General features: G+C 41.1%; 1 protein-coding gene across 2 annotated transcripts in view; it reads left to right on the top strand.

Annotated features, from left to right (window-relative positions):
- The window catches only part of ODR4 (odr-4 GPCR localization factor homolog), a 39195-nt gene that overhangs the window by 1112 nt on the left and 22612 nt on the right, over window positions 1-15471 (top strand). For both annotated transcript variants that reach the window (XM_060774515.2, XM_060774514.2), the window contains exons 2-6: window positions 2843-2953; window positions 6880-7014; window positions 7602-7697; window positions 10660-10766; window positions 14980-15016. In XM_060774515.2, the coding sequence (XP_060630498.1) occupies window positions 2855-2953; window positions 6880-7014; window positions 7602-7697; window positions 10660-10766; window positions 14980-15016 (474 nt within the window). In that variant the 5' untranslated portion in view covers window positions 2843-2854. The remainder of the gene's footprint in view (window positions 1-2842; window positions 2954-6879; window positions 7015-7601; window positions 7698-10659; window positions 10767-14979; window positions 15017-15471) is intronic.

Here is a 15471-nt window from a genome sequence, read left to right as displayed (position 1 = left end):
CACTTTGAAAGTGATCCAGTGCTCAATTGGTAACCAATGCAGCTGTAGTAAGATTGGTGTTATGTGGCATCTCATCGGAATTCCCGCAAGAAGCCGAGCAGCTGCATTTTGTACCAACTTGAGCTTCCGAATCACCGACAGAGGGAGGCCAATGTAGAGGGCGTTACAGTAGTCCAGCCTTGAGATGACCGTGGCCTGGATCACCGTAGCTAGGTCGTCCCTGGACAGGTAGGGGGCCAGCCGTCTAGCCTGCCGCAGGTGAAAGAAGGCGGTTTTGCTCACGGCGGAGACCTGGGCCTCCATTGTCAGCAGAAGGTCCATTGACTGCTCATTGGAGGGAAGAATAGTAGAGGCCAAGATGAAGTACTTTGGCCACATCATGAGAAGAAAGGAAAGCTTAGAGAAGACAATGATGCTGGGGAAAATGGAAGGAAAAAGGAAGAGGGCAAGATGGATGGATGGCATCCTTGAAGTGACTGGATTGACCTTTTATTTATTTATTTATTTATTTGCTTTATTTCTATACCGCATTTTTCAGCCCGATAAGGCGACTCAATGCGGTTTACACAATGAAATTATCACAATAACATCAATACTATCACAACAATATCCTAAACAATTAAAACACATCATATACAGCAACAAAATCAAACAATCATTAACAATTCATAACGCCTCAATATGAAATCAGAATCCGTTCTCGTAATCCTTGTGCCATTCCTGAGATCAAATTTTACCGTCCTCCTATATTCAGTTGCACTGTTTAGCCAAACGCTTGTTCATAGAGCCAGGTCTTAACCTTCTTCCGAAACGCCAGCAGCGAAGGGGCCTGTCTGATGTCTACAGATAGGGCATTCCATAGCCGAGGGGCCACCACCGAGAAGGCCCTGTCCCTCGTCCCCGCCAAGCGCGCCTGTGACGCAGGCGGGACCGAGAGCAGGGCCTCCCCGGACGATCTTAATGTCCTAGTCGGTTCATAGGTGGAGATGCATTCGGAGAGGTAAGTAGGGCCAGAACCGTTTAGGGCTTTATAGGCTAACGCCAGCACCTTGAATTGTGCCCAGTAGCAAATTGGCAGCCAGTGGAGCTGGCTCAACAGAGGAGTGGTATGCTCCCTGAGTGCCGCTCCCGTTAGCAACCTGGCTGCCGAGCGCTGGACCATCTGAAGCTTCCGGGCAGTCTTCAAGGGCAACCCCATGTAGAGCGCGTTGCAGTAATCTATGCGGGATGTAACCAGAGCGTGGACTACTGTGGCCAAGTCAGACTTCCCAAGGTACGGGCGCAGCTGGCGCACAAGTTTTAATTGTGAATAATTTAATAATGTAATTTAATAATTTAATTTAATAATTTAATAATCCTTGAAGGAGCTGGGGGTGGTGACGGCCGAGAGGCAGCTCTGGCGTGGGCTGGTCCATGAGGTCACAAAGAGTCGGAAACGACTGAACGAATGAGCAACAACATATAAATCCACATTGCCTTATAATCCAGATCAAAGCGCATACTCTGGATATTATATGTCAGTGAAGAAGGAGAATCCCTTTCATATAAATACTGCAGAGACAATTATAGGTTTTGGAGATTTTTTGGAATTTTTCAGGATTCTGGAATCCTGAAATACTCCCAAATCTAAAATTGTCCACCCAAGTTGCTTGAGACAGTGTCACTTTGTTTTCCAGTAGGCCACTGTATGTAAAGCGTTTCATGACCAATATTATTTAAAATCTTGTGTATAAAACAACTTTCAGGCTATGTCTGCAAGATTTATAAGAAAGCCTAATAAAATTCCATGCTGGGTGCCATCTCTCAGATATCTCATTATGCAAATATTCCCAAATCTGAAGTCCAAAACATCTCTGGTTCCAAGCATTTTTAATAAGGAAGACAGTTCCGTCATCATCATGGTTATACAGGGTGAGTCAGCATAACTTCCTTTTTTAAAAAGCGTGCCATTCAGTTGGTTGAAGACGTAACAGAGCGTTAGTGGTCTCGTTCAAGAGGTGGGAGTATAAAGTTTTGTCCTGACACAGTTCAGTCGCCATCATGCGTTGGAACAGTGAGGAGCGTGCTTTTGCTGTTGAGGCCTACTTTTCGAGCGGATTTGGAGTGGCTGGCCCGCTCTCCAGATTTGGCCCCTTGTGATTTTTTTTCTATGGGGTTTTTTGAAATCCTGTGTTTATGTGAGCCGTCCAAGATTTAAAGACCAACATTCAGGAAGAACTGGCCAATATAACACCTGCTATGCTGGCAAGAGTCATGACAAATGCCAGAAATTGATTTACTCAGTGTATGGAGAATGGGGAACGTCACCTACCTAATTTAATCTTCAAAACTACGTAAAACAAAATTTTAGGTATGCGCCTACATTATAAAAAAATCTGATTCATACAATGGGTTTTATTAAGTTTTTTAAAAAGGAGGTTATACTGCCTCACCCTGTATTATACTTTAATTTAATCTTCAAAACTACGTAAAACAAAATTTTAGGTATGCGCCTACATTATAAAAAAAATCTGATTCATACAATGAGTTTTATTAAGTTTTTTAAAAAGGAGGTTATCCTGCCTCACCCTGTATTATACTGTGTATTTCTACCCTGCAGCTCACAAAAAACAATACTATCAAAAAAACCCCACAAAAGTCAGGTTTAAAATAAAGTTAAATTGCTTACAATCCTTAAAACAATTAAAATACAATTAAAAAATAAGTAAACACCTGTTAGAAACAATTCAGCCTAAAACTACTCAAAGCCCCCTAAACCATTATTAGGATACTTTCTCTTTTAATTCCAAGCACTTTTCATTTTCTCTCTCCTTGTTTTTAATGGTTTTTGCTGGGCTCTTAGATACTAACAATCATGGGAAGAAGCTGCTTTGTTGAAGAAGCTGTGGGGCAGTATCTCTTGGATCTCATCACCACTTCAAAACCTTTTGCCATTGGTCTCTTAGTGGGGCAGGTGAGTGTCATGTGATGTTTGGTATACTAAAACATCCCTCTTGGTTTTGAGTGTTTCTTTCCTAAGTAGAAATTATCATGCAACTTTTATTACATCTTGAAGTTTCTAGCTTTTAGTATTTCGTGTCAAGAGCACTGCATAAAATAGTTTGTCTCAAACGGATAAAATAAAGTGATCACAAGCTGTTAGATAGTTTTAGACCAAAAACGGGTAACAATGCTGTCCGTAGCTTTAAACAGTTCTTCCTCTGTGCACGAGGCAGGGCATTGAGGGCAAGCATAGAGATGCTAAGTTGCTTGTTCTGCTCCACAGTTGCACAAGATGGAGGATTCTTGTAGGAGTGCCATTTTTCCAGGTTGTTTTTGATCTGCCCACTCCACTTCTGAGTCTGTTCAGGGACTTCCAAGTTTGCCCCTGGAAGAAGACCCTCATGGGGGGCCATCCAGTTGGAATTGCTTGATTTTGCTGCCCACAGGGATATTATTTGCTTTTACTGGAGGAACATTTAGAGGAGTGGTGGTTCTCATGAAACTTTTCCTTGATTTAAGTCTACTGGGAGGAGGCTGGTAGCCATATAGTGGGTGGCTTTCACAGTGTTGAACCTTATTTCTCTTTTAACTGGCAGCAACTTCCCATTGCACATAGGAGGGGGGGGGGGATGCCAGCTAACTTATAGAGTCTATTAACAGGTGTAGGTTTAAGACTTTATGATTGTTCTACATTTCTCATTTATTCACCTGCCTCATATGAGCAGATTTATGCCAATTGGGGCAGGCATACTCAGCATTTGAGTAAAATAGTGCCAGGGCTAATGATCTTATTAATTTTGGGTCTGTGTCCCATGCACAATTAGTAAGTTTCCGCAGAATGTTACTGTGTGTAGCTATTTTGTACTTGTTTGCACAGTATTTCCTAAATGTTAGCGTTCGATCTAAGATGATGCTTAGATATTTAGGGTGGAAACAGTGTTCAAGCTCTTGGCCTTCCCAGATAACCTTCAATTTCCTGTTGGCTTCACAATTATTTTTTATTTTATTTATTTATTAATCAATTTTATATACCACCACTCCACAAAGGCTCGGATCGGTTTACAATATACACATGTGATTATGTAGATGGAAAGCACACACTTGTGTCTTGGCAGGTTAGGCTTCAAGTGGTTATCTTTGTAGTAGCTGGAGAGATCCTTCAAGGCATTTGTAAGTTGTTTTTCGATTGTTTCAAAGTCTTTTTGCTTGTGTTATTAGCCAAGGTTATCAGCATATAGAAAGCTCTTTGTGAGTGGTGGCTGTGGCTGATTGTTAGTAAACGCTGCCTTGGGATAAACCATTCTTTTGCCTCCTCCATATATATTTCCTGCCCTGTAACTCCACATACCCTGCATCCCCAAAAATAAGATAGTGTCTTATATTAATTTTTGCTCCCAAAGATGTGCTAGGCCTTATTTTCAGGGGATATCTTATTTTTCCATTAAGAAGAATTCACATGTATTGTTGAACAAAAGATGAACAGTTATTTTATACTATACAGTAGTTGTCATCACAAACCAGCGTAACCAGACAAACTCTGCATCCTATCAAGAATTTCTTGTTACTGCCATGTACAACAATCTTTGGTACATTTACCTATCCCGACGGTCTTCATGTCCTGCATGCAGCTGCTCTGCAATGGACAGTGAAGGTAGGGCTAAAAAGAATCACAGCTGCGTACTCTGGTGTTCCGTTCAGCAGGCATGCTTCCAAACAAAAACTTTGCTAGGTCTTACTTTTGGGGGAGGCCTTATGTTTAGCAATTCACAGCCTCTCCTGGGTCTTATTTCCAGGGGATGTCTTATTTTCAGGGAAACAGGGTAGAAACTCTGGTTTTCTAGAGGGGTCTGGATGTTTTTTGTAAAATCGTAATCTTGGGTAGTATGGTAGACTTTACCTATGTTGCACTGTGCCATAGACTGCAGTAAGGTCCACAAAAATTGTTCCCATAATGCAACTTTTCTAGTTTCTAGTAGCTAGTTTCGGGCAATCAGGTTAAAGGACAATTGATAATGCTTGACTATGGCATGGAAGAGGATTTGGATAAGTTAATCAGATGGCTAGCTAAACAGCCACCATACAGAATATAGCTAATCAGAGTATAAGTATACTGTTTTAATCTTATTTAGTAATGTTCATGTTTAATTGTTATATTTGTTATTCTGTATTTTATGATGTGGCATTGAATTGTTGCCAATTGTAAGCCGCCCTGAGTCCCCCCAGGGGTTGAGAAGGGCGGGGTAAAAATGTTTTCACATCCCTTTCTGTCCCTGTGAGAACTGGATTTGGAAAAAAAATAGCTTGACACGGATACAAGAATTGGTGATAAGTCTTCAGTTGAGACACCTTTTCCCCATGATAACTCTTTCAGGAGTGAATTTCCCTTCCGAGTGGTAGATTTCTTTTACTTACTGCTGTCTCAGTCCCATGCTTAACTGTGAGTCATTTATAAGTTGGATGTTTGTAACTTGGGGTGGCGCAGTGGGTTAAACCCCTGTTCCGGCAGGACTGGAGACCGACAGGTTACAGGTTCGAATCCGGGGAGAGGCGGATGAGCTCCCTCTATCAGCTCCAGCTCCACATGCGGGGACATGAGAGAAGCCTCCCACAAGGATGACAAAAACATCAAATCATCCAGGCGTCCCCTGGGCAACGTCCTTGCAGATGGCCAATTCTCTCACACCAGAAGCGACTTGCAGTTTCTCGAGTCGCTCCTTACACGACAAAAAAAAAACAAAACAAAACTTGGGGACTGCCTGTTTTCCATTTGCTTTTTAACAGTGAATCCTGTCCGTGTTTATTCAGATACAAGTTGCAGTGTGTTCAGTAGTGACAGTATTTAGAACTTCTTCCTAAAACAACACTCAAAATTATTATATAAAATTTTATAAATCAATTGAGAGTTCATACCTTAAAACTCTGCTGTATTTTCCATCTGCTGCACTACTGTTTTATTTTGAAATTACATATGAATTTTGGGTGGGTTTTTTTAAAGATTATTAGTAGTTCCAATCAAACCCACTTTTTCAGTTATTCAGAACATCAGAGTTTTGTAGCATTCTATTACAAAATCACCATGATGAAAAGGAAAATGTTTGAAAAGAACAATAAACTTGCATCACACTCAGTAAGCTTTAACATTATAGTTTATATTTGTAGTTATTTATATCACTGTCTTTATTTTGGAATTAGGTCTCAAAGCATTAATACCTGTACACTAAGTGCCACGTCCTTATTGCTGTTTTTTCAGTTCTTCCCATCTGTTTAAATATTCAACCCTCCAAGTAATGGCTACATTCTAATCATAACAAATGTATTGAATAAGTAGCATGCTCATCCATAATACATAAAAAGTGAACAATAAAATGTAATTTACAACATTAAAATAGTTTTAACCTACACTGAAAGAGATACAATGCAACTAAAAGACAAAAAGCCATCAAATATGTTTAGATTAAAACAGTGCACTTTCAGCCTATTCTTTAAAAACCTCCTGTTTCAAAGGACAAAAGGAAAAAATGATATTTTGAATAAGGACTGAGTGAGGGGATCTGTTTTAATCTCAGTTTATGTATTGTACACTGCTGGGAGATTTAAATGTAATTTGAATTATATGTATTATATTTTAATTAATTGTAATTTAACCTAAATCAATGATGAAATAAATGATTTGATTTGATTTGAACCTAATCCACACAGTACTATTTAATTGGGTTTTTTTTAGTTTTTGTATTTGTTTTGCTTTAAACTGTGACCAGATTCTGTGGTTGTTTACTTCCTTGAGAAAGGTGGGGTATAAATACATTATATAAATAAATATTGTGGTAAATGAATGCTTTTTTTTAAATGCTGTAAGTTGAACTTGGATTGCTTTGAGCTACTTCTTTCTTTCCCCAGTGCTCCCAGCAAAGAGACTATGTCTTGCTAGCTGTTCGAACACCCCCAAAGGAGGAAGAAAGCAGAAGCAATCCAGGTTACCATTCAAGCTTGACTAATATTGATGAGGAATGGATGACAGCTCATGCCAATCAGGTAACCAACATTCTGTTCTTATATTAGTTCTGTTTGTAAAAAGTGTGAGGACCTTTATAGATGTTATAACTATGTAGATGACAACAAACATTCACCAGTCCGGGGATATGATGCCTGTTAATGTTGCCTGTATACTAAGGGAAATTCCCTTGCCACATCCTTACTGCTGTCCGCCCCCCCCCTCCCCCCAAATTCTTCCCATCTGTTTAAATTGTTCAACCCTCCAAGTAGTGGCTACATTCTAATCATAACAAATGTATTGAATAAGTAGCATGTTCATCATTTTAAAAAAGATCCTGTACTATTAAGGGCATGGTTTTATTTGTAAGATCGCTGTTTAGGATAGGATGGCTTTTAGGGCGATCCTGGGCGATACACATACACCATTTTACTTCACTTTTTCTAAAAAGGTAAGAAAAGAGTTAATGATTGGCTCAAAGCCACATTGATCAGCAATTCATTAGTTTGCAATGCACAGGTAGAATAAGGCATGCTGACTTCTGACTCTGTAAAATATCACATATGAAACTTCGACCATTCCTTGTAGAAATATCAGTGACATTATTGGTGTTGGCCTGACTTTGTAGGTCTCCAGAATGCTTCCTGGAGGACTCCTAGTTCTTGGTGTTTTTACTGTTGCTGTTCCAGAACTGGCAAAAGAGATTCAAACTACTCTACGCAAGGTAAACAATAAAGATGGCATTTCAAGTATTTCCTTTGTGTCAGGATGGGCAACCTCTAAAGTTCTAGGGATATCCAAAACTCACCGGGGTGAAAAATACCAGACCCAAGTAGCCACTTTCAGAATTGTGTGTTCTACATTTTGAGAGATTAGAAGCATTCTGCACTCTGTTCTGTGCCCAAAGGATTGATCTTGAGGGTCTCCAGGAACAAGGAATTGTTTTAAATGGAAAATCTCTTGTTAGGTTTGCATCAGAGAACTGCTCACCCCTTACTTAGAGAAAACTGATTGAATGTCAGTTTCTACTTGCAGCCTTTATTTTATTTCTTAGAATGTATCTATATAGTAGAATTAATGCGATTTGACATGACTTTAACTACCATAAGTCAATGCTGTGGAATCACTGGAGTTGTAGTTCAACAAGGTCTTTAACCTTCTCTGCCAAGTAGTCCTTACGCATCACCAAACGACACATCCCAGGATTCCTTACTTACTATTTACTTACTTAGGCGATCCCTCGTAGCTCAAGGATAATTGTCTTCCAGATGTGGTGTCATAGCGGTAGGTCCATAGGTGGCTGTGGAACTCTATTCTTGATCCTCATCTTCTCCCACAGTGAGGACATCTGTTTCCAGATGTGAGTTTTTTTTTCATGTGTGGAGGTCAGTGCACAGCCGATCAACACACAGTCTTCACAGAGTGAGGTTCCATCCAGTGGCATGGTTAGCATGACGACAGTGGCTTCTCAATCTGTTGCAGCCTTCTTCCGCCTTCACTGATGTTGTAACATGTACCATGTTATCCTCCGTCTGCTCTGCCATTGAGGTCTTTGGATTGTTCTTGGTCTGGGACCTCCCCTGCGACCCCTCCTGGGAGTGCATGACTCCAGTGCTTGCGCCCGCAGGTTCATTGGAACATGCAAGCCCCCTCATCATGACAAAATGACAATCCATCTAAGGAGGGGGGATAGGATTCTATAGCATTGAGGCCATGGCAGTTAAAGAGAGGTCAATTCTACTATGTAGCTGCACTTTAAGAAATAAAGCCTGCAAGCATAGACGCACTGTTGACAAAGAATACTTCTTCTTGTGTAACTGCTAAAGGTAGATTATAAAAAGGGAATTATTCATATAGCCAAAACAATCAAGTACATATTAAAATATACATTTTATATACATAAAATAAGAGAACAACTAAAGGCAATCTAATGAAATTGAACATTAAAAAGAAATGTGTCCAATTAAGACAACTAAAAGAACATGAAAGCAGCACAGCAAAAATACTCAGAAGGTAGCTGCCTATTGTGAAAATGTTTTTTACTGAAGAAGTTCTAGGCTTCTCTAGGATGGGAAATTCTGAACACAAGAGTGCAGCTGCTGAACAGTCTCTTTATTGAGGCCTCACTAAATCCAGTTCATTTTCTAGGGTGGGGGCAAGAAGGGAGAAATAGGATGGGGAGGGAGATATCTCTCCAGAATGTGTTAAATTCTGGCATATTCATTTATTTGTCTTTATTTCTTCATTGTGGTCTCTGTGAAAGTCACACCCGTGGTAGTTTATGCACCTGCGCGGTAAGCTCAGAATCTTCTGGAAAGCCCCTGAAGTTTTAGGTCTGCAGCTCCACCCACACTCAGGTGGTAAATAGCCAGTGGGAGGGGTTGTATCCTCAGTTCCTTACATTCTCTATAGCAGCAGTTTAAGGAATCTCATGCTCACTTTACTGTTTGCTTTACTTAATCTTATTAGACTATGGACAGCAAACAACTCTTTTCTCTCCTACTACGTCCTACTTCACATCCAGGATCAGGCCCTAAGATTTCCATCATTCCTGGTTGATGAACCCAATAATTTTTCGGCTTGCGCTCTAAATTTGCTGATGGCTAAGTAAGGTGCCCACACCAGTTGATGATCTACTGTTCTCGGCAGAACAACAGCACACCCCAACGCTGACAGTTCTTCCAGCATTACCTTACCTTCAACTGGCAAGGTCCCCCGACTCTGCGCCTGCTGCCATTCCTGCGGTCTCTCGGCACCTTGATCACCTCTATCGGGTGGACACATCCTTAGCGGATTGGTTAACAAAGAATTCCAAGCTGCATTTGGTAGTAATGGATGTGACACAACCACGATGCTTTTTGAAGGCTCATTCCACCCCACCCCAGATAAAGAGGACAGGAAGATTTATGCAATGAGGGAAAATATGCATTTATCTGCAGGATTCTTTACCCGCCTGGCTCACTACAGAGCTTACATGGGCGCACACCAGCTGTTCCTGTGGAACAAGATGGCTCCTTACCTTGATCGTCCTTCCCACAAATGGCCAAGGCTTTTCATCAGGAAGCAGTGGTTTTGGCCAGCCTGTAAAAAGATCTGGCAAAACACATGGTGGATTCTGTAGAGAGGGTGCCTTTGCCACAGCTATCAGGAGAAAAATCAGGAGGATTTTCCTAGGCATGAGGATGGTCTCTTTAACCCTGACACTGACAAGCATACCCATGAGATGCATCAGGCCGCACAAGTTTGGCTTGAAGGAAACCATGTGGCACTGTGCCCAACAGGTCTCGCACCACTCCACAGTCTAGTAGGACTCTGTCTAGTAGGACTCTGTCTAGTAGGACGCAGTCTAGTAGGACTCTTGCTTTTTATGTGCAAAGAACATCTGACCCCAGTCTCCCAGACTGTTCCTGAAATACAGGAAGGTCATAGATATTCTTGTTGTACATGTTGATGCTACTCTGAAAGTTGTAAAAGAGGTGCTAAACTGAAAAATAACACTTGAGGTGAAGACGATTTCCTTGAGTAAAGAAGAGCCTCAGAAACACAATTGGGCTTCTTGGTCTTAGCAGCTGCAACTAGAGGCATTGTTTTCTTTCCTTTTCTTTATTTTCTTTTTTTCCTTTTTTTTTTTTTTTTTTTGACATCTAGGAATGAATCCTAACTTTGTTTCTTTCTTCCTTTCCTAGCTTGTTTTCTCGGTAGAAAAGGCTATAGCCAGAAAGCGATTGTGGAATTTATCAGAAGATGATGTGTCAGATAGGGTGGCTCTTCATCTTTGTACTGCTACAAAGAAGTATCCTTTTAACAGCAAAACTACAGTTTCATATGTAGGAAGTAAATTTGATCTGATTTGTTTTAATTGAACTTTCCAGGCTTAAATATAATGAGTGGTTTTAACTAGAGGAGACCCATTTTATTTTTATTCTGTGTCAAAAGCATTGCATAAAGAAATAAGTATAAAACAGATAAAATACAGGGAGCACAAGCATCTAAATAATTTTAGACCAAAAATGGGCAACAGTGACAGCATTGTCTGTAGCTTTAAACAGTTCTTCCTCTGTGCATGAGGCAGGGCATTGTGGGCAAGCGTACAGATGCTGAGTTGTTTGTTATGCTCCACAGTCACACAAGGTGGAGGGGTCTTCTAGGTCAGTGGTTCCCAACCCTGGCCCACAGGTAGGCTGCAAAACCTAAAATAAGGCCACAAGAGGGAGAGAAGGAAGGCCGTTGCGCCTGCCAGCGCTTTCCCGGTCTTGGGAGGCTTCCCAGGCCAGGGCAAAGACTCACCTGGCAGCATGAATCATAGAATCATAGAATCAAAGAGTTGGAAGAGACCTCATGGGCCATCCAGTCCAACCCCCTGCCAAGAAGCAGGAATATTGCATTCAAATCACCCCTGACAAATGGCCATCCAGCCTTTGCTTAAAAGCTTCCAAAGAAGGAGCCTCCACCACACTCCGGGGCAGAGAGTTCCACTGCTGAACGGCTCTCACAGTCAGGAAGTTCTTCCTAATGTTCAGATGGAATCTCCTCTCTTGTAGTTTGAAGCCATTGTTCCGCGTCCTAGTCTCCAAGGAAGCAGAAAACAAGCTTGCTCCCTCCTCCCTGTGGCTTCCTCTCACATATTTATACATGGCTATCATATCTCCTCTCAGCCTTCTCTTCTTCAGGCTAAACATGCCCAGTTCCCTAAGCCGCTCCTCATAGGGCTTGTTCTCCAGACCCTTGATCATTTTAGTCGCCCTCCTCTGGACACATTCCAGCTTGTCAATATCTCTCTTGAATTGTGGTGCCCAGAATTGGACACAATATTCCAGATGTGGTCTAACCAAAGCAGAATAGAGGGGTAGCATTACTTCCTTAGATCTAGACACTATGCTCCTATTGATGAGCGAGGAAGCGAGAGAGAGAGAGTCCCCCTTAGTAGTAGTAGTAGTAGATATTAGCTCCCATTGCTGCACATCAGTCATAATGGGAAAGCAGCCCTTTGTAAGACCCTATTTAGTCCCCCAAAGCAAATAATAATAACAACAACAACAACAACAACAATAATAATAAAAATAGCTCTCATTGCCAAACACAAGAGATGTAATGGAAAAGCAGCCCTTTGTAAGACCCTGTTTATTCCCCCAAAGTTGTTGTTGTTGTTGTTGTTGATATTATTATTATAACTATTAGGGACAGTTTCTTAGATCTTGCGCTCCAGTTTTTGTATTTTTTTTCACCCTCAATCCCCTCCACTTCTTTTTTTTTTTACACAAATGTTAACAAAATCCACAATAATAACACAGTCCAAACCAACAATTGTTTATGTCTTCGTTTTTTGACCTGTTCAGAAAAGTGCATTGGATAGAACACATCAGTTCTAAATTAATAAATATGGTTTTCTGTGGGGGAGCATATGGCGACTGCTGGATGGCATATGTTCTGCATCAGAAACTAGAGCTGATGTGTTCTATCCAATGCAATTTTCTGAATCAGTACCACAATAACCAAACCGAATCTAAAGTTGACCAAAAATTGATTTGTAACCCTTTTGGTACTAATGTTGGAGAGTGGTCCCTGGTCAAGTCGTCCCTGGACAAAAAAAGGTTGGGAACCACTGTTCTAGCTAGACAACCATTTAGCCAGGTTGTCTTTTGATCTGCCCACTCCACTTCTTAGTTTGTTCAGGAACTTCCAAGTGGCCCATTCTTGGTTTGCCCCTGGAGAAAATAACCCTTGTAGGGGGCCATCCAGTTGGAATTGCCTGATTTTTCTGCCCACAAGAATATTCTTGCTCTTGCTGGGGGAACATTTAGAGGAGTGGTGGTTCCTATGAAACTTTCCCTTGATTTAAGTCCACTGGGAGGAGGCTTATAGCCATACAGTAGGTGGTTTTCATATTGTTCAGCTTATTTCTCTCATAATTACCAGCAACTTCCCATTGGATTAATGGGATTTACATAAGATATTAATTTACCATCTACCAAATAGTCGAACCAATGTTCTCTAGTTGGGACTAGCTACTTTGTCTTAGATTTCAGCTGTGTGTAAACCTGCTGAATCTAGATTAACTTTTAAGTAGATCCATATGAAATTTTACTATTCACATTTCATTGCAAAACTTTCATGTAGACTCTCAAAGAAAAAGTCCATCAATAACCCCATGCAAACCTTGTCTAGGGAATCAGTTTTAAATCAATCACCAACCACCACCACCACCTCCCCCCCCCCCCAAGGATTATGACAAATTGTGGAAACATAGCCATACCAGCTACTTCCCCAGAATCACAAAACTGATCAGTTAGCCCCAATAATTCCTTTGTACTGGTTTTGGATGACTCCTTTAGGACTCTTCCCCCTCTGATTTTTTTTCAGTGGGGGTTTGGCCAAGTGGCTCTTGAGGATCATTAATGCCTCGCTGGACCAGGAACATTTACTATCTAATTTCTAAAAAGCAATTGTAAAACCTATTCTATAGAAATCGTTCCTGGATCCAACTATACTAAATAACTACTGGCCTATTTCAAACCTCCTTTTTCTGGGCAAGGTTCTGGAGCAGGTGATTGCTTCCCAGCTCCAGAGATTGTTGAAAGTCACTGCTCATCTTGATCCCTCACAATCTGGTTTTAGGCCTGGTCACTGAATGGAAACAGCTTTGGTTGCCCTGATGGATGATCTCCACAGAGAACTGCATAGGGGGAGTGTGTTCCTGTTGGTCCTTTTGGACATCTCAGTGACTTTCAATACCATCGACTGTGGTATCCTTGTGGGTGCGTCTCTCCGGAATTGGTCTTGGGGGCACTGCGTTGCAGTGACTCCAATCCTTACTGTAGGATCATATCCAGATGGTGATGCTGGGGAATGTCTGTTCAGACCCCTGGCTCTCGGCCTGTGGGGGTTCTACAAGATTCCATACTTTCCCCCATGCTCTTCAACATCTACATGAAACTGCTGGATGAGATCATCCAGAGTTTTGGATTTGGGTATCATCTCTATGTAGATGACACACAACTCTACTAATCTTTTCCACAGAATTCTAGGGAAGCTCCCCAGATCCTAAACCAGTGCCTGACAGCTGTGATGACTGGATGAAGGATTACAATCTGAGGCTTAATCCAGAAAAGACAGAAGTCCTTCTGATCGGTTGCAAGGCTAATCAGGGTATAGGGAGGCAACCTGTGCTCGATGGGATTACACTCCCTCTGAGGACACCAGTCCGCAGTCTGGGCGTCCTCCTGGACTCAGCGCTGACACTTGAAGCTCAGGTGTTGGCGGTGGTCAGGAGAACCTTTGCACAATTAAAACTTGTGACGTGGTTGTTCCAGTGTGCCTTCTCAGGGAATGATCCCATAGCACTTTGTCTTCTAAAGCACTTTATATATTTAGGTCTGCTCATATATTCCCACAAACTGCCCTATCACTTTTTCGTCCATGTCCAGCATTGTTTCTAATCTTTTAATTTTAATTACATTTGGCCTACCCATAGTTTTTAAAGTGTGTTGTCCTATTGATATTGTATGTGTTATTGGTTTATTGTTTTGTTATTTTAAATTGCTTGTATTGTTATTGTTATTGCTTGTATTGTTGTATTTGGGCTCGGCCTCATGTAAGCCGCACCGAGTCCCTTGGGGAGGTGGTAGCGGGTATAAATAAAATATTATTATTATTATATTATTATTATTACAAAAGACCTATGGTTATATCGTTGTGGCCAAGCAGTTAGTTGTGGAGCATCCACAATCAGGACAGAAATGCAGCAGTATTCTTATTCAGCAATTGATAGTTCACTGTTAACAATTGAATAGCAACACCAAGATTTCTCATGTGAATTTTCAAAATGTGTATTTCCTGCTATCAGGGATAAGATAGATGAATGAGTGATGTGTGAGTGTGTTCACTGAATTTGCTGTAACCACATATACTTTCTATTTGAGGATGGGCCACCATTTTTACTGATTTTACTGACTAATGTTAATAAATATTTCTTGTCTTCAAGCAGACTCTTTCCTTAATTAGGAACGATTCACTTGTCGCACTTATGATGTACAAGATCCAAAGGTAAGTTATGAACCACTTCGAGCATTAAGATTGGCCAGGGACGTCCTGCTCTCCATCCCACCACCTTCGCAGGTGCGACTGGTGGGGACGAGAGACAGGGCCTTCTCAGTGGTGGCCCCTTGGCCGTGGAAGTCCCTCCACAGTGAGAGGTGTTCAGAAAACAACTCAGAACCTGGCTATGCAAGCAGGCTTTCAGTGAGTGATAGCACTACTAAAGCACCTAAATGATAATCATGGGACTGGTGCAATGTCTAATACGTTTTATGTTCATGGTTGATGTTTTTTGTATAGTTTTTAATGGTTTAAATTCATAGTTATATGTTACTGATTTAGATACATTATGTATTACTTTTATATGTATATTTGGCATTGAATTTTTTACCATTTATTATGTTGTACACTGCTTTGGGAGCCCCTGGTGGCGCAGTGGGTTAAACCACTGAGCTGCTAAACTT

This window comes from Anolis sagrei, chromosome 4 (genome assembly GCF_037176765.1).
Source record: "Anolis sagrei isolate rAnoSag1 chromosome 4, rAnoSag1.mat, whole genome shotgun sequence".
NCBI lineage: Eukaryota > Metazoa > Chordata > Lepidosauria > Squamata > Dactyloidae > Anolis > Anolis sagrei.
Note: the sequence above shows the minus strand (reverse complement) of the source record. Positions and strands in the feature narration are given on the sequence as shown.